At 37.5% G+C, this 23968-nt stretch overlaps 4 protein-coding genes and 1 long non-coding RNA gene across 8 annotated transcripts in view; 2 read left to right on the top strand and 3 right to left on the bottom strand.

Moving 5' to 3' along the window:
- The window catches only part of LOC116293159 (uncharacterized), a 30832-nt gene extending 28340 nt beyond the window's left edge, over positions 1-2492 (bottom strand). The window contains exon 1 of the mRNA XM_031700553.2: positions 2048-2492. Coding sequence (XP_031556413.2) covers positions 2048-2492 — 445 coding nt within the window. The remainder of the gene's footprint in view (positions 1-2047) is intronic.
- Positions 2493-2955: 463 nt separating this feature from the next.
- On the top strand, positions 2956-13038 carry LOC116293179 (uncharacterized). 4 transcript variants are annotated; one of them, XM_031700573.2, is made up of 4 exons: positions 2956-3238; positions 5060-5692; positions 7017-9780; positions 10160-13038. In XM_031700573.2, exons 1-4 carry the CDS (start codon positions 3110-3112, stop codon positions 10315-10317), a joined length of 3684 nt encoding a protein of 1227 aa, XP_031556433.2. In that variant the 5' UTR covers positions 2956-3109; the 3' UTR covers positions 10318-13038. The 4 variants fall into 4 exon arrangements, with proteins under 4 accessions (XP_031556433.2, XP_031556432.2, XP_031556436.2 ...); XM_031700572.2 differs by having other exon boundaries at positions 7014-9780; XM_031700576.2 differs by lacking the exon at positions 5060-5692.
- On the bottom strand, positions 12332-18324 carry LOC116293202 (sperm flagella and cilia-associated protein 1). The gene is made up of 8 exons (XM_031700603.2): positions 18050-18324; positions 17593-17703; positions 16568-16677; positions 16107-16239; positions 15482-15567; positions 14629-14789; positions 13867-13984; positions 12332-13549 (listed from the first exon to the last, which is right to left on the bottom strand). The coding sequence occupies exons 1-8, from the start codon at positions 18186-18188 to the stop codon at positions 13295-13297; spliced, it is 1113 nt and encodes a 370-aa protein (XP_031556463.2). The 5' UTR covers positions 18189-18324; the 3' UTR covers positions 12332-13294.
- Positions 18325-18745: 421 nt separating this feature from the next.
- Positions 18746-20079, top strand: LOC116293204 (mitochondrial nicotinamide adenine dinucleotide transporter SLC25A51-like). The gene has a single exon (XM_031700604.2). It carries the CDS (start codon positions 18894-18896, stop codon positions 19773-19775), a length of 882 nt encoding a protein of 293 aa, XP_031556464.2. The 5' UTR covers positions 18746-18893; the 3' UTR covers positions 19776-20079.
- Positions 20080-22169: 2090 nt separating this feature from the next.
- On the bottom strand, positions 22170-23493 carry LOC148911835 (uncharacterized). Its single transcript, XR_016119590.1, has 2 exons — positions 23055-23493; positions 22170-22590 (listed from the first exon to the last, which is right to left on the bottom strand). It is a non-coding gene; the product is annotated as an uncharacterized LOC148911835 (long non-coding RNA).
- Positions 23494-23968: the final 475 nt, after the last annotated feature.

Genomic DNA, 23968 nt, shown 5'->3' with positions numbered 1-23968 from the left:
AATCAAGTAGCGAGGAGGAGGAGGAGGACCGAAGTTCTGAGACTAATGACACTGAACAAGACCAGGAAGAGGTGGACGAAGAAGAAAATGAGGGAAGTGAGACAGAAGAAGATCCCTGTGTTTACTGTGGAAACAAGGATGTCAAAGTGAACAGAATAGTGAAATGTCCAAAGTGTCTTTGGCACGAAAAGCTAGTAAATTTTCCTAGTTCAACACTCTGTAGTATTTGTGAACATCCATTTGCAGTCAATAGAAAAACGCTCAAAAGCGTGCTTACACGCTGTCATGGTTGTAAGACTATACATCACCAATCACCCAGAAGTAACAAGCAAGAAACTTTTAATCTAAGTAGCGATGAAGAATGAGCATTGTATTTTTACGATAGTTTACAAATAAAGATGTTTTACTCTCCAACGTTTTCCTTTGTATTTGAATAATTAGGTAGAACTTCGTAAGTCTTATTCTTTGTGGTTTATGAGTCATTAATTGTATTGTGTTGGATACAATAGTCACTAAATTATATAATTCATAAAAGAATTATGGAAGGATGTTATCAAGAATTTGGTCAACACATAAGATTGTTTCAAAAAAACATTTATTTTCATTAGAAATATTACACATGAGTAATTACATCTAAAACTAAAATAGACTGAAATTAGTTCCACGCATGCTATCGGATTTAGAAAGCTTGTTTGATTTCTGTCTTTTCTTGGGAGGTTCATTTTCTTTGCCTCTTTGCTGTCTTTTAGCGAAACCTTTTGACTTAGGGTTCGTAGCTCGTGGATCAATTACTTGTTGGTTCTGAATTCTTGTTTGATCTCCGGGTTGGGTGGATATAGGACTGGTTTCTGCCATAACGTTAACCATCTCACTTAAGTCCGTGATGACTTTTTTCAATTCTTCAAACTCTTGAAAGGAAAGAGATACTCCATACTTTGTTGGAACCTTTTCCGCGTCAGGAAAATCAGTGTATTTTCGGATGTGGATCAGGATCTGCCCTTTGAATTCATTGACGGTAGCATGATATCCTCGAGATCCTAACTGGAATAACGTAGCCATTGCGTTTCTCAAAAGTAATTTTTTTAGGTCTTGCTTGCTTGGTTGGTTGAGTTTTGGAATAAAATTCAAAATCTCCGCGCTCTATAAATTGGATTGCTAAACAAAAACTTGCACAAACTTGCATAACAATACCTACCCGTCATTTTTTATGGTAATGATTTAATAAACAATGGAGGTGCCCATCACTGGCCCACCATTCCCGAAACAAAGACTTGTTCATACCGGTCAACAATAGTCTTATGACGTCAATTGGTCGTCATGGTAACCCGAAACAATACCTACCCGTCGCTTTATGCTAATATTTGATGAATAATTAATGTGTCCACCACTAGCCCACCGCTAGCCCACCACTAGCCCACCCAAAAAAGGGCTCGTGCTGCCCCTACCCTACTACTGCCGTGACAGACTCGTACCCAGTCGTCATTTGTTCACGCTTTTTTTTGCGCGCGGTGGCTTTTGGGTCACAGCGTGAGATCAATAAGACAAGAGAAGCGACTGGGTACGAGTCTGTTGCCGTGTTGTAAATGTATACGAGAGCGCGCCATGTTTATTTATTATTACTGTGTGGTCTACCCTGCACTATCTTCTTGAATATGGTATACAAACATAATGGTACTCTTTTTTAGTGACGCGTGGAATCGTTTAAATTATAGTCGCGTCAAATCGGCTTGTGCCATGACATTCCTTTAAACTCGCCATTGGTTTTTTTTTAAATACAACAATATTCCCCTTCTATTTCTCAAGAATACAAGACTTGCTGTTTCGGGTCGAGCATGATAAACCGACTACATACGCGCGCGCACGGGTTCTCATGGCTAACTAAAAGACTATAGGAAAACTATAGACTATAGAGAATGGAAAACTGAATTGCAGTTAAAGAATAATGGCTATTATTCAACGTCCAATTAACGAGTCCGCCATCCATGAATCGAGTTCTTTTCATTCTGGACAGACACCCACCTGTCGTGAAACAAATGTACTGACTTACCTGTATAGTAAAAGGGGCCAAGCAAAGATGACATACCGATCCCCGCCACAAATGCGCTAACAGTAATGGAATCATAGAACGCTGTCAGTGACATGAGCGTAATCTCACTCGTAGACACACCAGCCTCGATGATACTGACACCAACTAACCGCAAGGGAATCTTACTTGAACAGATAAGAAACAATAAACCAGTGACAAAAAGGAAAACAATGATGATAATTTTGACTCCATACGGGATAGCCTGCATGACCCATGGTACTGTCAGCTTCATGGACAGAACAGACAAAGCGATAGAAAGAACTACAGTAGTGGTAGCGATGTTCGAGCCGGCTAGAACATCCTGTGCTGCAACTAGAGTTATTTCGTCGTAAACCATGGTCAATAGGCCAAAGAAAAAAAAGCATATTACAGTTCTTGGTTCACTGCCTTTACTTCTGGACTCCATGAAAACCGTATCAATAACGTCAATAATAGCAGTTTATATCTCGAATTTCTCCAAATAACTTTAAAGCAAAATGACTCGTAGTTCAAAAGACAAAAATAATCCAAGTTTCCAGTGAATCCTCGATGACCATACTAGATTTTTTGTATATTTGTTAACCGGTATTTTCCTTTTACGACCTGCTGACTCAAAACATCAATCACACTTTAAATAATTACACGATCAACCAACACAGTAACAACAAATAAAGAACTCGGTCACGCTTATTCTGAATTTCCCCAGTAACGTTTAATTTCTTTCTCAATTGTTTCGCTAAAAATCGCGCCAAAGGTATGTGAAAATGAATTTGTGGGAAGAAAAGAACTTGTACTTGATTTATGATGGGGTCCCTGTGGTATGAGGAATGTAAATGACGTCATTGGTTATTTTAATCTGTGACCATAGGCCGAGGCAGCCTGGTGTTGGATCATCCAAAATGGCGTCTGGTCGAAAATGCCTCTCATTTTACGCATAGAAAAACTAAATTCACGCGATGAAAAACTCACTCAATACTGTTAAAAATCAACCCACGAGTAGATATTAATGTGGTGGTTTGTGGCTGTAGAAGAATAAGCACGAGAATGAATCAGGAAGCATTACCAGCGGGCTGGGAGATGAAGGTTGACCCGAAAAGTGGTCGACCCTTCTTTATCGATCATCAGACAAGAACCACATCATGGAACGATCCCAGAAACTTAAAATACAGTAAAGTGAGTATTACAGCGTTCCTATTAGAGACATGGTGTTAGGGTTTATGTATTATTGGCGGAGAAGTTAAATGTGAGTTTGTTTGGTCATGTATGCCTAACAAAAGTAAGCTTACATAAGTTAATAGTTCGCATTGTATTTGTTCACAATGTCATGATAAAATGCGTTTATACTTATTTATAGCGATGTACGAGAATGCTGTACAAATATCTGTCACTTTAAGATATTAAGTAATATTATTACTTATTAATTGCATTTAGTCCAACTTTGTTCAATAGTTGACGTCACCTGAATCAACTAAATCACGTGCCAACAGTCTGAAAATCAGGGGGAGAAAACGAAATTGTAATCAAGTGTCTCTTCACCCATTCTCTGATAAAGTAAACCCCTGGATTCCCATGACTGTTGTTTTGGCACATGTTTACTACTTATCAACAGTGTGACAATATATTTCAAAACAGCTCTTATTGATATTAATTTGTTAAGAGGTTGTAGATGCCTGTTGATCAATAGGGTTACATGTAGTCCAAAGCTTTTTTTAGCGGTCATTCTTTTAAAAAACCTTATTGATCAGCTTAACTATAGGCCAACTTAAATGTGTTAACCTGCGTAGCAGCCCATTTGGCCCATTTGGGCCGCTATGCAGGCTAAAATGTATGCACAAAATGGTTAGAAAATGTGCATTGCAGAAATGATGGTGTTTTAATTTGAATAATTGACGACTCTTAGAACTGCAGTGTATGCGGGCTTAGCCTCAAATCCAGGAATTGCTTGTTTTGTTATTCTAATTTCTGCTTTTGTTTACCTACCTCAGAAGTGAGGCTAAGACCACATACACTGGAGTTTTAAGATTCGTCAATAGATCAAGGATGTATAGTATTGACTATGCACTCAATTAAACATGATTGTTTGAATCTTTTTAAAGAAGGAACCTCATTAAAAAGTAGTTTTGGAATATGGAAAGATGAGTGAAAATAGAATAATCAAATATTGATTCAGTTATCTTCTTGAAGTTATGTAATAGATTACAGTATGGAATGAAACTCGGTTAGTAAAAGGATTACGGCTAAAAGTACCAGCTTTATTAACGTGTAGTTTTTAAGATGTGTTCATGTGTATATATTACCTTACTAACTAAAAAGACTGAAAGCCATATTTTCCCTTAGGCTAATGGTTAGTTTTGACAGGGAGGTGGAAGGGAAGCTCAGGCTATTTTGCTACTAACCCACATGATTGAAGCACAGAATACTGCTGACTTATTAGCTAGCTGTATCAAAACTAAATAAAAAATATCTGAATTACAAAAGATGGGGATCTTAGAAATATTTTTTAATCACTCATTTATATATTACTTCTAACTATGGAGAGCCCGGAGTTACAGTCTCAGCTGCTAAGCCATGAATCTATGCAGGTACTCTTGTGCAAGTTTGCAAAGTTTGCACTTTTCGAGAGACATAAGAGAAGACAAAAACAACAACAACAACAACAACAAACAAAAACAACAAACAAGCAAAGGCATTTTACTTTACAAGCTGTTGTAAATTTTAACTCTCAATAGTTGAAAAGTTCCACTACTTGGGATATCAGTCAAAAGCAAAATTTTATTTTATTTTATTTTATTCTAAACTTTATTTACACACTTCAAACAAACACTTTGTATAATCATATAATATCTTAGTTAATATATGATTTCAATAACTTAGAAATGAATGGCGTATAAAATCTTTGGTGAGGATTACAATATGCTATTGACCCACAATGTCAGAGTTGACCTAGTTATCTTGATTTCAAATGAAGATGATTAGCAAAATGTTTATTGATAGGTTAACATGGATCCAGACATGGTAAGGTCAATGCAAGGGCCAGAAAGTCCCATGGAACATCCTCAGAACGCATCTAGCATTCAACTACAAACTCTAACTTCAAGTATGCTACAGTTTAACTTAAACCAGAATAAGCAACAACCTTATTATGTGACTTCAATGGAAAAACCACAAATTTACCAAGATCCTCATGCGTACATACCAGTACCTCCTTCGCAAGAGAATAGAAGCAATGGTGCAGGTTTCCAAGGCAACCAGTATTCCTCACCTGAAACTTATCGAAAGACACAGCCAATGAATAAACATCTGAAACTTGATCAACAACGACCATGTTTTGATTTACCTCACTCAAACTTTCAAGCCTGGCTTAATGTCAACCATCCTCAGTCATCAACGAGGGATAATATTGGAACAAACAGTCGATTTGATACTAATTATACATCTGCTGCTAATAACAGTGAATCTGAGGGGAAATTAAAACAATTTATTGCTAACGGTTATGTAAAAGATAAAGGAAAATCACCAGCAACTCATTATGATCAAGGCCCAAAAGAGTATACTCACCAGTGGCAGCTGAAGGATTCTAATTCCCATTTACAAAATAAAAACATTTTGCCATCACATTTGATGCAGGTAATATAAAAATAACACAAACATTTAAAGAATAAAATCATTCCTCTAAAAAAATAATTAAAGTACCATAATCATTTGCATTTTTTTTCCATCTTTTCTCCCATTTTCGATTCATTTATTTCATTCAATAGTAAAAGTTATTTTCAATTCATTTATTGATTCATTTATAGCATGATAAATACAATACAATATGTATTATATAATACAATACTTATAAAGCACCTATTCTGAAGCTGCTCTAGGCACTGACTATGAACTATAATGATACATGATACAATGATATAATGATACAATGAAAAGAAATTAAAATGGGAATTTCATATAAGAACAATGAGAATTAGCAACGACAAAAAACTGATTCAAACAAATGAGTTTTTAGAGCAGATTTGAATGAACTTAACAATGATAAAGTGTGTATAAATGAGGGGATAATAAATGTATTAAACTTGTCAAGAGGCAGATCATACAGCTATTATTAAGTGGTTAATAAAATAATGATACTAAGTATATAGTGCTTAGGGTTTTAGTAACTTTTAATGTAAGTGGGTAGCTTAGAAAGTCAGGAGGATAGGACTCTAGCTGTGAAATATCTAGTCTTGAATGTTTAAATGAGGCTTCTGTACCTCCTGGCACAAGGAGTTAGAATAAGTTGATCAAATCCTCCTCTCGGGCCAGCTACAAATGGATATAGTCACTCAATACAAGAGGAAAGTTTACGAATAGACATCAGTTTTGTGTGTCTGTCCTCTTATTGTTTATCCACATACTACTTTGGCAATGTGATGACACAATTTATCGTCAATAAGAGGACAGACTTAAAAAAGTGATGTCTATTTGTTTTTTACAATAACAAAAACGATAAAAACTTCTCATTTTTAGTGATCAAAACAACGAACGGAAAGAGAGCGCGCTTGTTGACGTAGCTTTATCTGTCTGTCCTCTTATTGATGATAAAAATAACCAATCAGCTCACAAGAAATTTGTCATTGTAAAACTGCTCATTGCTTAGCTGTGAGCACAAATAAATAAATTACTAGTACATTTGCCTTTGAGGTCTCAAGTTTGATATCATTACTCAGATTCACATGTTTTTTGGGATATTCCCCTTGTTTCAAGGGTTTACTACGTTCTTTGGTTTTCTCCTTTCCTAAATTCCGATTGGATCTAGAACTAGATTTAAATCCTAGTTAGATTTGCTTTCAATTGATTTTAGGTAATCATAGAAGAAGTTGTATTAGGGTTTTCCATTTGTATGTTTATATACACTTTAAATGTCCTAATACACTGACTGATTAGTCAATCTTCTTTCTTCTTTATACAGCAGCAACCACAAAGCCCCTCGCAAGTGCACTATAGAGCTCCTGAGTTCCAAACAGGGTATCCCCAAGGGCAGCCACACCCAAGTTACCCCCAGCCACAAGGATTCACACCACAGGGTAACCAGTACCCACCACAAAGTGCTGGAAGCATGCCTGCTATGCCAGTGCAGTCATATCAATCCACATCAATACCAAATAACCCTGGCAGGCCAGCACAGCAGCAAAGTGATCAAGGCTCCATGCAAATGTCTTATGATATAGGTCCAGTGTCAAATAACAGAGAAAACCAAAATCCTTCAGTATCTGTAAGTCAAGCTATACCTCCTGCACCTTACTCTCAGCACCAGGGACAGCAGTATCCTACATCAAATGGCTTTTACATTCCAAATCACCCTGGACAAATGCCTGGTCAACCACCTAACAACAGACAAGGAAACCAGGACAACACACCAGTTACTGGACAATCAGTTACCACACCAGTGACTGGACATGCAGTCAGGAGCGAAAATATTCCCTGGGGTTACCAAGGAATGATGCCTGGACAGCATAACCAGGGGAATGGGCCAGTGCTTGGATATTCTGGCCAAAGCGACTCTCACGGGCCACAGTCAGAGCTCTCATCTAGAGACAACTCCATACCACAGCAACAATATGGATTTAGACCTCAAGGTCCCATGAATGAACCACAGCAAACCAGGATGGGTCAAGGATTTTCTCTTGGTGGGGGAGGTCCAACCACAGAAGACGGTCAAAGGTCACCAAGACATAGTGTAGAAAACCAACATGCTGATCAAAGTCCTATGCCAACCCCACCTTCAACACCCCAGCAGTACTTACCAGGAAATATGGTGGGAATGACACATGGGCAGGAACCATTCCCAGGAAGTGATCGTTCTCCAAATGTCCAAAACCTTCCTGGGCAACAATCTGGACCATCGACAACATACCATCAAGATTACATGCAATATCAAGAACTAAATAGACAACCAGTGGCTACCTCTGCAGGTTATGGTCAACAATCATATAGAGATCAAGGAGGAATGGCCCAGGCACCTAATCAAGGTTCAGGATCAGGCAATATGCCGCAACCGCAAACCATGGAACCAGGAAACGTGCCTCCACATATGTCCATGAAATCAGGAAACATGCCTCCTCCTGGACCAATGGGACCAGGAAATGCAGGTCCCAATCAAAGCATGGGCCCAGGAAATACACCACCTAACCAAACCATGAGAAATATGTCACCTAACCTACCTGTAGGATCTGGAAATAACCAAGGTGTGGGACCAGGAAATATGACTCAAAATCAGTCCATTGCTCAAGCAAATGCTCCTTACAGACCCTTTGGATTTGGAAATGTGACAACCAGTTACATCTCAGGACCAGGAAACAACTCACCTAGTGGACCCATGGGACCAGGTAACATGCCACCAAACCAGTACATGGGGCCAGGAAATGTACCAGTAAGTGGACCCATGGAAACAGGTAACATGTCACCAAACCAACCCCCTGGACCAGGAAGTGAACCATTTAGGAGACCTGTGGAACCAGGAAACATGTCTCCTAACCAGTACATGGGACCAGGAAATGTACCATTTAGTGGATCCATTGGATCAGGGAACATGTCACCAAACCAACCCCCTGGACCAGGAAGTGAACTATTTAGCAGACCAGTGGAACCAGGAAACATGCCTCCTAACCAGTACATGGGACCAGGAAATGTACCAGTGAATGGACCTAGGGGACCTGGAAACATTCCACCAAATCAACCCCTTGGGCAAGAAAATGTACCATTTAGCGGATCCATGGTATATCAGAATATGCCACCCAACCAATACACTGGACCAGGGAGCATGCCACCCAATCAATCATCTGGACCAGGAAGCAACCCACAAATTGGTTCCATGGGACCAGGCAATATGCCACCCAACCAATACATGGGACCAGGGAGCATGCCACCCAATCAATCGTCTGGACCAGGAAACAACCCACAAAGTGGTTCCATGGGACCTGGAAATATGTCACCTAACCAGTACAGTGTACCAAGAAATGTACCAGTTAGTGAACCCAAGGGACCAGGAAATATGCCACCCAACCAGCAAGCAAGAAATGGGAACACCCAACAAATACCTTCAAGTCACCCTGGAACGTATCCCATGGTATCATCAGCCAACTATCCACAACAGTCAACTGCCCAGGGAACCAGTAGTGTCAGTCAGACATCCAGCAGCACTGGATTATATCCTCCATTACCATCATCTACTGGAATCCCTCAACAAACAGATAATGTATCTCAGCGACCAAATCAACCTGGGGTATATCCTGGTTATAGTCCATCTAGTCAACCTGGGGGTTATCCTAGTGGATATCCACAGTATAGGTACCCTCAAGGTCCCAATCAGCCACAGGAATATCCACCTACTAATGTACCTACAAGTTATCATCAACAGCAACATTATCATCATCAACAACAACAACAACCCTCAGAAACTCGACATCAAACTAGCCATGAGTCTAACGAATCAAATAGATATCCTAATAAAACAAGTCATGGATCCAACCAATCACATGGCTATACCAGTCAAACCCGTTATGAATCCAATCAATCATCTACTCAGCCACCCTCATCTGTTTATCCCACTAATACTTCAAGAACTTATAGTGCTCATGAAAATAAGATTAAGAAAGCAAGGATTGAAGCCATTGATAGAATATTATGTATGGCAGAAGAGATGGAGCCCAAAGTGCTAGCATTCAATGGAAGGAGAGGTAGGTAATCTCTTAAAAATCAGTAGACCTTTCTAAATTTTCTTGAGTGGCCACGAAACAATGTACAACTTTATGTGTTCATCCTTGTACTGTATTTTAGGCCAAACAAAAAAATAAGTGTGTTTCCTGTTGCCTGACCTACCCTAATTTTCTTGCCAATTTTTGCCGACTCTAATATTTTTTTCATTCCCAAATGTACTACAGGGTTCCCAGTAAGCTCATTTCCACAGTGTTGTATCAGTAAAAAAAATCCCCCAAATTGAAGAGGCTTATTTAACATAAAGGATATCTATTATTAGAACTGGAATAGACCCATTGTTGTCATTATGAATAATGAATTTGCAACTGTACACCATGAAAATATATAATTCCGTTTCAGGTGATAAAGAGTTCCTGACGATAGAGGAACAGTTGACCAGATGTATTTTAGAACTTGATAAAATTCAGACTGATGGAATAGAAGACATTCGCAGTGCACGGAAATCTTCTATTCGCCGGGTTCAAAGTTTGATTGACACTTTAGAAGGAAAGGCTTAAAATTTTTAAAGAATAGATAGTCCCTGCGTGCTTGGGTGGAATGTAAGAACAAACTTAGGGGTGCATACTAAAAGTTAAACTTAAGGTACGAATGATTTTAAATGGACAATATCTGAACAATTTGGCCTATCAATTGAGATAATCAGTATTATCATAGGTTACTCACTACAGCTAGGCTGTAAAGAGGACATTGTGCTCTTTTAGGGGTGGTTTGAAACAAAATAAATCATCAAATTTTAGTTTCTAATTATAAATAATACATAGGAACTAGTGTATAGGTTTTGTGCTATGTATACACTTGTATAGAAGTTTGAGAAAATGAAAAGAGCTCAAACAAATAATGAAGCTGTTTGGGGTGAGGCTGGACCGTCTGATCATCCATGCCTCCCAGCTATAGGCATTGTATAAATCAATAAGCATTTAAAAAGAAAATCAAATTAATTGGTTAACAAGGCTGGTTCCTTAGATATCAAATAACTACAATACTATAAAAGGTGAATCTGACATCCAAGGATCAGATTTTAATCAATCACTCTCATAAATTGCACTTCATAATATTATTCAGGTAGTCATGTACATCTAGCCTGCATAGCAGTCCACTTTGGCCAACTCGTCTCCAGATTTGGGACACTGCCATCTTTCAACCTCATCTCCATTTGCGGCAGCCATGTTTACTCTAATGGGAATGAAAACTTTTGTTTGTAATGACCCACATAAATTTATTCTCAAGAACTTGAATGTGAGGCTACGCATGGGAAAATCTATTTTTCCAGGCAACATGGCTGCTGCATGAGTAAACTAAGAGGACTGTAGGCTCTTGTGGACAAGATTCTTGGCAGAATTGTCTTTTGCAGTTGATATATTTCTAAACAATAGCTCTGCTGAAAATGATTGATAAATGATTATGCTTGAGGTTCTATATTATTGCACCATATTGAAATAAACAGTTATATTTAAGATAAAATTAAAGCAAAATGTATTTCACTAGTATATAATTTACCACTGTTTTCAATGCAAGTTCGCAGTAGGTAAAGATGTACCTATCCCCATGTACCTTTACCGACTTTAACAATTTATTTGATTGGCAGTTGACTATTGTTTATTTACTTGTTACAACTTTTGTCAAGATTTCAGTCAACACGTAACATTGAAAACAGTAGTTATACTTTTACTTGTGTATGGCTAAAAAATATTCAGGATATTATGCTGCTGGAGTCTCCACCACAGCTGTTTTAAGTGTTGTCATGCATGAAGGGAGAGTTGTGTGACCACACTAAGAACGGCTGCAGGGGAGACTAAAGCTACAGGAGCATTGTTCCATTGGTACCATAAAGATGCTCTGCAAGAACCTGGATACTGACTGGGCTCTGATATTGAAAGTTTAGCAAGAATTCACCAGCTGGATTGGTTCATCAAGGAAACCTGGGACTTTGCACAGTCATACCATCCTCATGAAGTGTATTGGGCTTTCTATGGTGATGCTGGTATGTCCACTGGTGTATATCAAGATAATTTGCTTTATACTTGGACAAGAATGGCAAGGAAGGTTTCTTGTTTCTACTCATTCATTATCATACTTTTAAATGGTTACTAGAAATTGTAAACCGAGAGGAAGAGAGTGTGTGAAAGAAAGTAAGAAAAGGGAAAAAGATAAAAATTGAAAGAGGAAATGAAAAAAGGAAAGGATAGCAGGACGAAAGAACAAGAAAATAAATGAGAGAAAGTAAAGAAGTTAGATAGAGTTCAAACAATATATCCGTGAAACACTAATCATTAAAGTGTTCAAAATAGTGCTAGTTAAACAATGTGTAATAGTCAAATAGACACAAAAGAAGACAATGGAATTGGGTCTGCTAATGTGTATTGGTCTAATATCTATTTCACGGGTTTCATGACTTCACTCTAGAATTAGCATAAAATAGTGTAAGTTAGTAATACTAATATTTCACTGATATATTGTTTGCACTCTAAAATAATGATAGTGTAGTTCAGTGAGCGAAACAACTTCTCCTCATACAGTATCATAGAATTTCTTTATTATGGGGTAGCACATTTATTGATTATTTTGCATTTATACATGCTGGCAGCCGAATGCTTGATAGCATTTATGAATAATAACAGATTGCCTACTCTACAAGTAAAACTCTTTCAAAATCTACTCACTTTGGCAAAGTATGTACAGCCTTGATACAAGAAGATAGGTATTGTGATATTTTTCATTAGTGAAGTTTTAAAACTTTTCTTTAATTGTATGATATATTATTAATATTATTATCATATTTACATGTAGTTTTAATATTTTCTGTTCTGTTCATGGCTGCATCATAAAAACAAGTGGTCTTGTTGCTTTCAATAGCCTAGTACACTGTGAACAGTCCCTCTCATAAGGTCATTGTTTGGTGTTCACTTTGGTTGATATTATCTAGTCTTACCCCCAGGGGAGGGGACTAGGGGGATCATGGCTCACACCCAATCCTCTCTTCATCAAAGAAATATATTAAGACTGACCAAGAAAAACAGAGTCTGCTAAGCAGCCCTCTGTAATATGGCTGGTGGAGTTTTTTTTTAATGGCTAGTTTACATAACTAGCACAATTATGATAGCATTTGCCTGTCACTGTAGGCTGCTAATGAGATTGGTTTAGCTAAGTAACCTATCAGTAATGATTGATTCAGTCTGCTTAAGAATAACAAGTAAATGTCTGGTAGCTCATGATGAAAATGAGTCATTCTTGTAACTGCAAGTCCAGTAACTTTTGTTATCACAATGTCATGTGTATCTTGCATTCTCATTTTGATGATGATATATCTTATATTTCCCTATGCTAGCCTGTCCCCCTTTTCATTTTCCTCTTCCCATTTTTTCATTTTGTTGAATGATGACTTTGTCAGAGAAGGAACGGAGCAGGAGCCCTTTCATTGGCCACCTCACTGTGGTATATTATATAATAGACTATGTAAACTACCCAATCAAAAAACTAATGCCCATCCTGATATTGAGAGTATTGCTGTGGATGATGCTGAAGTGGTGGCAGTGGTTGTTGATGATGCATATTCATCATCGCTGGGTGCATTTGTTCCCCACCATGGGTCGGCTGGGGCGGGTTTTGTTGTGGTGGTAGCTGTCGTGGTGGTGGGTGCGTGGCTTGCTGTAATCGTTTGGTAAGATCGTCTATCCTAATGTCTTTAAGATGAAGCAGATGTTCTAGTCTTCTTATCTTGACTTGTAATATCTAAACACCAATCAACACATTTCATTATTATTTGTACATATATTTATATATATTTTATCCCATTTTTATCCCACTTTTTATCCCATTTTTCCAATTTGTTCTGTGAGTTAGACACGCTTTTTTTAAATGCCAGAAATTATTTTGGAATTTGATAAAAATGAATTTTGATTAGATTTTTGATATATGTGAGTATTTTTTAGGATAACATTAATGGCAGAGCTCCATGAGTTATATGAGATCTCATACAAGACCAAGACTTCTCTAGACAGCCTGCCAAAGATATGTGACTATGATTATGAACAGCATTTGGTGATCACCTGAATAGTTTCTTGTGAAGCAAGAAGAGACTGTTCTTTTTCTTCAAGGTGGAGTCGTAAGGCTGTTGTATCATCATTAGATACGTCCTGGTATGACTGAGGTTTAGGAACCTTACCACTAAACAAAAGGACATTTATGAGAAGTACAACTAACTAATTCCCATATACAAACTCTAGTGTCCTGCATGGTACCACAAACCTATTGTACAACCATGTTCTTTATTCTAATTTGTACAACTTGGGGTCTTTTGTTGTTTCTATAGACCTCTTTGGCTTGGGGTAATGTTTTCCCATTTAAGACCACGTGTCATTCCCTTGAGAATAAGATTCTTGGTTTGAGCTGTATCCATATTCATGTGTCTTCTCATGTGCAACCGAGAGCAAACCTTAAACAAAGAAATGATACTCTAGGGAATGACTTGTGGTCTGAAATGGCAAAACATTACGTCAGAGCCGAAGAGGTCTATTGAAATACGTAAACTGACCAAAGTACCCAAAGAATTAAGCAGACTTGGAGTTTGGAAATCCAGCGTTGCATGAGCAAAAGTGCACTCGACTCTAATCTCCAGAATCTTGAGTTCAATTACACGAGTAGTGACCTATGTATGAGTTAGAGCTTGTTCAAACTCAAATGCATTCCTTTTCTATTTCTTCAAATTAAATAGCCTTTTTGAAATACACGGATATCTGTTTACTACTACACATTACATGCACACACTACTTCAATGGTGAGGATGGCTTTCATATAAAATTTATACTTACCCTTTGTTTGTGGGTACTGTTGGGCGGCTTCCTTTTTCAAGGCCAGACCCTCGTTGTTTTAATTTCACATTGCTTCCCTTCATGGGTTCCTCATTTAATATTTCACTCTGTCGGGGTCCAGACAATGGTTTAATGGGCGGCGCTCCTGGGTGACCTGTAACCTATGAATAACATTATAGAAATAAGTGGAGTAAACTACACCTCGCATAATCACAGGATGTATAGGACTCACTATTGATCATATCTTGACGAGGCACAATCGTATTACATAGGTTCGATTCCTGCTGAAATTTGAATTAAAATTTTTCTGTACCTCCTATAAGGTATTTTACTGCAACAATCAATTTATATTCTTTCATTATTTACTTCATACGTCAATACATTTACTTCAATTGACATAATATGGACTACACAAAGTATAGCTTGGTTTCACTCTGCTGATAAAAGATTTTGAATCTCATTTTCTGTCCCCAACGGTGGTCAAACACTGACCACCATGTGCTGTCAACCAGAAAGAATTCTATGGATCCTTCTCAAAAGTATCATGGATGCGAGGCTAACATGGAAATGCAAAAGAAATCACATTTTTTCTTGATGGAATTTGTGATATTTCTTTTGTATTTCCATGTTAGCCTCGCATCCAAGACAATTTCAAGAAGGTTCCACTGAAAACTTGTGATTCAGCTGATGAACATTACGCATGAGACAAGAAACAACGTCAAGTAAAACCCAGCAAAATATTCTTCGTTTCCATGTTATATCATGTCCTTGTCATTTAATTCCCTTGGAAATGCTTGCAAATAATCGATTGAGATTATATTTTCTATTTGTTTTTTAAATCCATTTGCCTTACCTCGGCTTGTGGATGTGGATATCCAGGGAATCTATTCAAATCAACTGGACCAGTATTAAAAGCATACCCATAGTTATTCTCTGGACCTAAAATTTCAACAAAGACCTTTAATTAATATTTGGTAAGACCTTCCAACTAGAGAATGGAAGGTTGTGCATCCAATTCCTATCTGCTCAAAAAAACAAAAAAAAAACAAAAACTTTTTCCACAATTATCATTAACTATATATTTATAATGAATGTTTTGAATTCAAAAATTCAAATATTTTTTGTTGTTGTAAGCTTTAGCTAAGAGAACGATTTTTACATCAGAAAATAATGACAGCACAAGACTAACTCGTACATGTACGCAGTATGTGCAGTAACAGTGAAATAATTTCCCATTGATTCCATGTAGATAATCCAATCACGTTGTGTTATTAATTATGGTCAAATTAATTGGCTACTATAAATTTTACAATAACAATTTCACTTGAATCAAGGGAGAGACCCAACAAGCTTTACTCACATGTGCTGCCAAGTCCAGGAATCAAAGACCCCAGAGATGACAAATTTATGTGAGTGTACAACAGCTTTCCAGCAGCAGTTTACACATCGTAAGTCAAAGAATAAAACAGAACTATTACCATTAGTAAAGTATCCTTCATTATACATGTATGTACTGTGGTCAGTTATTGGTCCATTAGGTGAGAACTCATCATATATTTGGTCCTTATCTCGCAGTAATTCTGCCTTCTTCTTGGCTAAAAACTTGTCAATCTAAAACCAAAATATTATTGAATGAAACACTAAATTAATTTTATACAGAGCAAGAGGAACATACTTTGCTAAAATCTGATGTGCTTAGAGTGAGGCTGTAATGGTTGCCTAAATGAATATCCTGATGTTTCCATGGAAATGTGCTATTCAGATATTGGAAACACAAAGTATGGCATTTAAAAACAAAAATTCAAAAATGCTGAATCAATACTTTAATGCAAATACCAGTACTTTATATAGCTGTCAAGAGCTTATAGAATTTTGCAGACATTCAAACTGTAGATTGTCATGTTCACTTCAGAACAAAATTAGTTTTTTATAAACTTACCTTAATTCTTAGTACATGAAGGACTTGTTCTATGCAGCCTTGCTTGGAAAGGGTGATGGCCTTGACTGTATTATCAGGAATTGTGTAGTTTAGTTTAGAAAGTACCTTTCCTAAACAAGAAAAAGAAGGACCACTTTAGTTTTGATATAATAACTTTCATGGCTGCAATGTACTGTAAAAAAGAAAAAATTTAACATCAACAAAACAAAAATAATATGCAAAAAAATTACTTGCTTTAATTTAAGTGAATATGATTTTTTTTTCTATATTCTTACCCAATTTAGTTACCCAAATAGTTTTTTTAGATTCAGAATAAAATTTTACATGTACAATCCTGAAAAAAATTCTTCAACTCAAAATAATGAAAAACGAGTCAGCAATTGGGTTTGGTTTCTGCTTGATTGAGTTTTACATCCCTTTAGATCCTTTCTTTTGAATATATTTGACAACAACAAACAATTCAATAGCACACATGGGAGCATTTATAAAAACACTGACGTAAGTTCATTGAATGTAAAACAAAGAGGTCAAAGTGTTTGCTGCAGGTGTTGTATTATTTTTGTAGCTTGCATAGTTACTAATATATAAGTTTTACATATAAATAATCAGGGGCGTAGCCCAGAGGGGAAGGCCCAAATTCAAAATACCTTTATTTCGTTTGAGCCCCCGAAACGTCAAACCAAAAAAACTCACATTACATTTTATTTTTACAGAACAGTGTGGTATTCCTTAACACTTAAATAGCTTCCTGTTAATTGGACATGTGATTCATCCAATCAAACTCTGCCAGTATTACTGTCATATCAAACTTCTCTCAAATAGATCAAAACAACCAAAAATCTTTTTAAAAATATCTATGAACAATCTTTATTCACTTCAATCAATTTATTGAAGTAGCAGAATATCAGACATATTGTAAAACATTACATGAACACAATGGACAATTATTATACAAAAAAAGCCAAGAAAATATATGAATAAATTTCTAAAAAGATACTTAGATATTGAAATACAATATTACTCACGGTTCAAGGTGCTCCAATTCGTGAGTTTCTGTGACTGAGCGTTAGCTGGTGTGTAGTTATGGAGTTCAACATTCTTGGGGAGGTAATGATGGACAATCTCTGCCACTAATACTGAAGTACAAGTATAAATGATGTTACCAACATAACAAGCTATGGAAGAATCTAAAGTTAATAACAAAACAAACAACAATCCATCAAAACAGCTGTTTTATCTAACTCTAATTCTTTCATCTTTAGGACTTAGATTCTGGATTTATGTAAGTCTTAATAAACGACGATTATTTAGATGTTTAATCAAGGTTATTTACACACATTTGATGGATAGTTTTCCCGATAGTTTTCACTTCACTTGTTACGAAATTTGATATTTCTAAACAAAAAATACGGCGATCTCTGTATACGAAGTCACAATATCTATGACAATTAATACAGAGTTCACAGGGCAAATTTTACTCACCACCGTCACTAAAATCCCTCGCTATGCTTCGCTTTGGTCGCGACAATGGGATCTCGTCAATCCAAGTGTAAAGATCTTGAAGAGCATCTTCATCTAAAGGACTGTACTGTTCGCCTGGAGATGTAACACCGCTTGTCATTCTACAGTCAACTCTTTATCTAGTCTTCGTGCTTCTCTTTTTTACTTTTTAAAAGGTGTTTGGAGGTGTTATTTCAGTGTTTTTTTGTGTTCAAAAGCATAGCTCTTTGTCAATCAGCCTGGAGTACTGGCCGCCATGTTGTTTAGCATGTTTGAAGGGTTGTCATGACGTCAAGTAATACCGCGCGCACTGCATCATGGGAATTATTTTATGATTTTAAAAATCATAATAAAAAATAATAAGAAACATTAAGCTACGGTAGGATCCTCTCTCTCCCGCCCTGCATTAAACCGATTATTCAACAACTGTAATAGGAGAAAAATATGAAATTGTATTTTTTTTTCGATGAAAGCGCTTTTACGCATCTCGTGTCCTTGCCTTTTGACATTTTCCCTACCCCTTCATAGCAATTATCATTTATCAAAGTTATGTATTACTAAACGATAAGCTTGAAAAACATCACTTTGGTAAAATGCTACAGTATTTCTTATAACCTAAGAGCGTGGTTTCCCTGTGGTTCGTAAGCGCGCAGAGAATTGTGGTTATGATATCCAAGATGGCGGAAGAATATTTTCGTTGGAGGATGTGTTTTTAGTACGAAAGAATGTGTTACATTTTGGATCATTTCTCTTTGCGTTATTTAATTAATATTACTTTTCAAGCCTTTATGATATATTAGGAACAAACCACAGGAGTCTGTGGACCATGGCTTTGAATCTAAAAAATAAAAAGCACGGGAAAGACGACGACTTGGAGAACAGAGATTGGCCAGACTTCGTTTGTGGTGCTGGAGCTGCTTTTACCAACATTCTAGTTACTTTTCCAGCCTACAAAGTAATGTTCAGGCAGCAGCTGGAAGGAATAGGGTTTCCTAAAGCCGTAAAGCAGGTTTTTCGCGAGGGGATTTCGAATTTATATCGTGGTATTGGACCGCCATTAATTCAAAGAGGGACTTCATTATCGTTAATGTTTGGCTCCTATCACAAGTTCCAAAGAGTTCTATCCCATACCTTTACGAACGTTAATAATGGAGTAGTCAATGCTTTTGCAGCGTTACTGTCAGGTTCAGTTGAAGCTACGTTAACTCCGTTGGAAAGGATACAAATACTTCTGTCCCACAGAGAATTCAACGAAAGATTCTCGAACACCATACATGTCTTCCAAGAAATTCGACTTAAGTATGGATATCGAGAGTATTACCGAGGATTGACTCCTGTGTTACTCAGGAATGGACCCTCTAATGTCTTGTTTTTTGGTCTCAGAGGACCGATTAAAAACATACTTCCAGAATCTTCCACAGATGTGGGAAATATGACCAATGATTTTGTAAGCGGAGCAGTCCTAGGCGCTGCACTTAGCACTCTGTTTTACCCTATTAATGTCGTGAAGAATCAAATGCAGAAACAAATTGGAGGAGAATTTACTGGTGTCGTAAAGACTTTTAGGAAAGTGTTCAATGAGAGAGGAAGGAGTATACGAAGACTGTACTATGGATTGCCTTTGAATTTTACAAGAGCTCTTGTATCCTGGGGAATTATTAATTGTACTTATGAAGAGTTGAAGAAATTAATGACTCTGTATTACTAAAAAATTGTATTTTTGTAAATAGTCATAGCTATAGTTATTACAATTATCTATTAATTAATTATTTACTAGGTGGGGGTTTTTATGCTTCCCTTCTCAGTTGAGTTTGGTAAGACAGAGGTTTCCTTATGAAGCTTTGTCAGTGAAATGTGCATGGTGTCAAGGGCAACGTCAAAAGCGTTCAATAGGAAGCAAGCTGACGTCACTGGCATTAAAGTGTATTATACATATTCTTATTACCATAGTATCAGTGATGTTGTCCTTCACAACATACACATTTCGCCAACAAAACTTTGTGACAAAACTTCTGGGGGGGGGGGGGGGGGCTCAACAGACGGTTTTGAAAATGACCCTAAAAGGTATGCATAAACTTAAGTCACTCCAAACTCAACTGAGAATCTTATATCTTATTCCCCTTGTGATTGAGTGGAACGATTATTGCATTTATAAAACAGATATGCTGTGTGATAATTGCTGATAGAGCTATGGAGAAATGCCAATGGCTTTTTTATACAAAAAAAGAAAAAAATCTAAATCTAAAAATCTATAAAATTGTGGCTCAAAATGTTTTAATATCAAATACTGTATTTACTTACTTAAGTGCCACAGCAAGTTGGGTTTCAAATGCAGCCTTAATTTGGGAGTGGCATTTATCAGAGGGTAGCGCTTGTTTAAAAAATGTGTTTCCTATATACTAACCAATGATTTAATACAAAGTGAATACAAAAGTTTTTGAAACATAAGAAAAACCGTATTTACATGTATTTTGTTTAAGTCTTAGGCGTGGCACTTAAACGAGTAAACACAGTTTCAATGAATCTACAAAATATAGATAGAGAGAAAGCCTGCAAAAACCCATTTGAAGATGGAAAGCCATCCAGAAGGTCTTGGATCTCTCGTCTTCTCAAACTGCAGCTTTGCAGTCGCTTTAACAGTAAGTTTAATCTCTGGTTCCATTTTCAGGCCAGCTTAGATCTTAAGGACGTTAGTTTTGAACCTGAAAAAAAGGAGATAACTAAAATTCAGGTCATATTACGGCTGCTTTTCTTGGAAATTTAGGAAGTGAGTTTGCATGCCTGAGCATGGAACGAGTCACTTGACCGGAAATGAGCTTTACGCCAAGCTAAAGGCTTTGTTTGTTTTGACAGGGTAAGTGATCTCGTGCGCGAATGATAATTATATATTACAAGCGATTTGATATTTTGGTATTATTTCAAGTTCTTAAGGGAATAAGTTTAAAAAATGAAAGATAAAACGCCTTTTAAAAGAAAGAGCGTTATATTTAGGAATCACGCGGGAAACGAACGGTTCCGATGTGACGGGCGTTGGGCCAAATACGTGAGTTCCGCCTTCTTTAGTCTCTCTCGCATCCGTGGAGAGGGAGTGTTGCGTGACGACCGACACTAAAAACGGATGCGAGGGAGACTACCTTCTTTAAGATCAGGAAAAAATGGATAGCTATACCTCCCCCCCCCCTCCCCCAATAATTTTGCGGCCATTTTGATTCATTCTCTTATATTCTGTTCGGAAGAGATTTCTGAAATATTACCCTCCCCAATCCTAAATCGCTTCGCTGTCCCTGTGATTGATGCCATTTCAGGAGAGGAGAGGAGAGGAGGAGAGGAGAGGAGAGGAGAGGAGAGGTGGTTGGTCTGAATTAGTAATGTTTTGATTCGCGGGAGCCCGCGGGAAACGGATAAAATTTAGCGCAGGATCCAGGACTAGAAAAAAATGCATCGGCCGTGACTCGGGAAATGCCGAACTCAGTCCGGGATGTGGAATTTTGGTATCGGATTTTTTAGGGGAAACGTGAAAACATTCATAAATTCTGAATAAATATTTAAACGCCTTTGTGATATGTTGGATTTGGTCGTGGTTTATATAATGTCGCTGGACGCGGGATTTCGAGGGAAAAAATAACTCGTGATTCGGGATTCGAATCCTCCTTTCAGATCCTGAATATTCTTTGTTCAGGACGATAATAAACCTTCGCGCAGATGCCAGAATTTTCAAACGGGGAAAAAAGGAAAGAAGGAAATACACGTTTTTTTTAGACAACTGACACCGCCAAAGTTTTTTTAGCCTATTAACGTGACACACGTCAGTTAAAGACTTTTAACACAATTGACTGCTTAAACCTATTCCAAAAATAACAGCCTCACCCAGAGGAGGATGCAGGCCTATCCCAAGTGTCTTTGCGGGTGTATTATCGTTTTCTTGGGTTTCGCAGAGATTATGAGCAGTCCCTTTTTTCTCTCTTTTTTTTTTTGTTTTTTTTTTTTTGTTTTTTTTGTTTTGTTTTTGTTTTTGTTTTTTTTTTTGTAGTTATACTTCTGAATACTTCTAAATACTAATGATACTGATACTATGCTTTAGCATTTGGTTAATACGTGTCAACTTATTGGGCAAGGGATCTGTTGCTAGTCTAAAACATAGTTAATACTAACTATGAACTATTAACTATGTCTAAAAGTAATCCAGAATATTCCAGTGTTTTAACAAGTATTTCCAAATTCCTTGAAGAATTAGGAAAATAACGCAACGCTATATACCTCTTGCATCACTTTGAAATGTAGCTCAATCTGGGCGACAAAACAATAGGTTCAAATTCTCAGGAGATTGGAATTATTTCGTTTTGTCCCCCAGATCGAGTTGCTTTGACATCACATGCAAGGGGTCTATACTGAACTAGCTCTCTTTGTATGCTTGAGGTGTCCTAGCAAAAGTTATTGTATGGAGAGTCGAAGTAAATGTGCTGAGTAGTAATTGGTCCTGCATCCTTTAAACACTGGGGATGGGTGTCAGGATAAAAGAAACGCTGCAAAAGATCAAGTAAATATATATTTCAGAGCCTACTTTACTTCTTATTTGTTATCTAGAGCTACCTGGTCCTGGTTCCTTCCCCCTTCTTCTTCATCACCATTGTCACCATGACCTTTCGCCGTCCCTTCCCCCTCTCACTCCCACTGTATTCCTCCATCGTTTTCTCCCCCCCACCCCCCCCCCCTCCCTCGATTTCCCTCCTTGCCTCCCTCCTTGAAGAAACCGAAGGAATTCCTAGACTATTCTTGCTCGAGGATCCTCCTCCCCCCTCCCTCCCCCCTCCTCCTCCTCCCTCCTCCCTCCTCCTCCCTCTCTCCTCCCTCCTCCCTCCCCCCTCCCTCTCTCCTCCCTCCCTCTCTCCCCTCTACTCCCTCGCTCTCCTCCTCCCTCCCTCCTCCATCCCTCCTTCCCCTTCCCTCCTTACTGCCTCCCCCTCCCTCCCTTTGAATGAATACTTACCTTAAGCACTCTAACTGGAGGATGTTCATATCTGCTGCTCTTCACATCACCGATGGTGTTCCATCCAAATCCATTGAGTTTACCTCGATTGTAAAGCAAAAACACTGGGAAAAAGTCTTCGCATTTCATTTTTCTTGAAATTTTGTACCAGTAATGTTTGCCTGTGAAAGAATAAAGTAGTAAAAAGAAGTGTCAGTAGCAGATCGATCCAGGATTTTAAAAAGAAGGGTTTCAAGATGGCCGCCATGCAGAAAAAGTGGTAAGATTGGCTTCACAAAAGGGAGATTCCAAAAGAGCGTTTTCACGTAACGTCACAGCGGCCCTTATGGGGTACCAAAACAATACATTTTCTATCCTCCGGGAATTGAACTCTATTTTTTTGCAAAATACTGTGCAGAAAGTTTCTATTGTTTATGGCTGCCTTCTCGCGTGAGTGAAAACGCTCTATTAGACGCTCAGTAGAACGAAATAGACCTCCTCGGCTCGAGAGTAACGTTTTCCCATTTTAGACCACGTGACATTCTCTTGAAAATAAGATTCTTTGTGTGCAATGTGTCATTCCCTAGAGTATCATTTCTTTGTTTAGCGATTGCACATGAAAAGGCACTTGAATATTGATACAACTCAAACAAAGAATCTTATTTTCGAGGCAATGACACATGGTCTGAAATGGGCAAACATTACGCCCAAGCCGAGGAGGTCTATTTCGTTCTACCACAGCTGCTGTCAATCAGGTTTGACAAATGAGACATTAAGTTTAAAATTGGAAAAAAATTATGATGCTAATTAAAAGTATGCATGCAAAAATGCAGACCAAAATGAGCATCAAAACTGATTGATTTATATATTTTGCACGATTGCACAAGTTGTTATTCAATTTTGACTTTAGAAAGAAATTTTCTAAGTTAAATAAA

Source organism: Actinia tenebrosa, unplaced genomic scaffold (genome assembly GCF_029948245.1).
Source record: "Actinia tenebrosa isolate PJP-AT-01 unplaced genomic scaffold, QUT_ActTen_1.0 PGA_scaffold13__45_contigs__length_12533684, whole genome shotgun sequence".
NCBI lineage: Eukaryota > Metazoa > Cnidaria > Anthozoa > Actiniaria > Actiniidae > Actinia > Actinia tenebrosa.
This window is presented reverse-complemented; position numbering and strand designations above follow the sequence as displayed.

What these genes read in the sequence shown, in the direction of transcription:
- LOC116293179 (XM_031700572.2), top strand. Translation starts at nt 3,110, where the DNA reads ATGAATCAGGAAGCATTACCAGCGGGCTGGGAGATGAAGGTTGACCCG. An exon ending in GAAACTTAAAATACAGTAAA is followed by an intron (nt 3,239 to 5,059) that starts GTGAGTATTACA and finishes GTTTATTGATAG; the next exon opens with GTTAACATGGATCCAGACAT. An exon ending in AGCATTCAATGGAAGGAGAG is followed by an intron (nt 9,781 to 10,159) that starts GTAGGTAATCTC and finishes ATTCCGTTTCAG; the next exon opens with GTGATAAAGAGTTCCTGACG.
- LOC116293202 (XM_031700603.2), bottom strand. Translation starts at nt 18,188, where the DNA reads ATGACAAGCGGTGTTACATCTCCAGGCGAACAGTACAGTCCTTTAGAT. An exon ending in GAGGGATTTTAGTGACGGTG is followed by an intron (nt 17,704 to 18,049) that starts GTGAGTAAAATT and finishes CTTGTACTTCAG; the next exon opens with TATTAGTGGCAGAGATTGTC. An exon ending in GAATTGGAGCACCTTGAACC is followed by an intron (nt 16,678 to 17,592) that starts GTGAGTAATATT and finishes TTTCTTGTTTAG; the next exon opens with GAAAGGTACTTTCTAAACTA.
- LOC116293204 (XM_031700604.2), top strand. Translation starts at nt 18,894, where the DNA reads ATGGCTTTGAATCTAAAAAATAAAAAGCACGGGAAAGACGACGACTTG.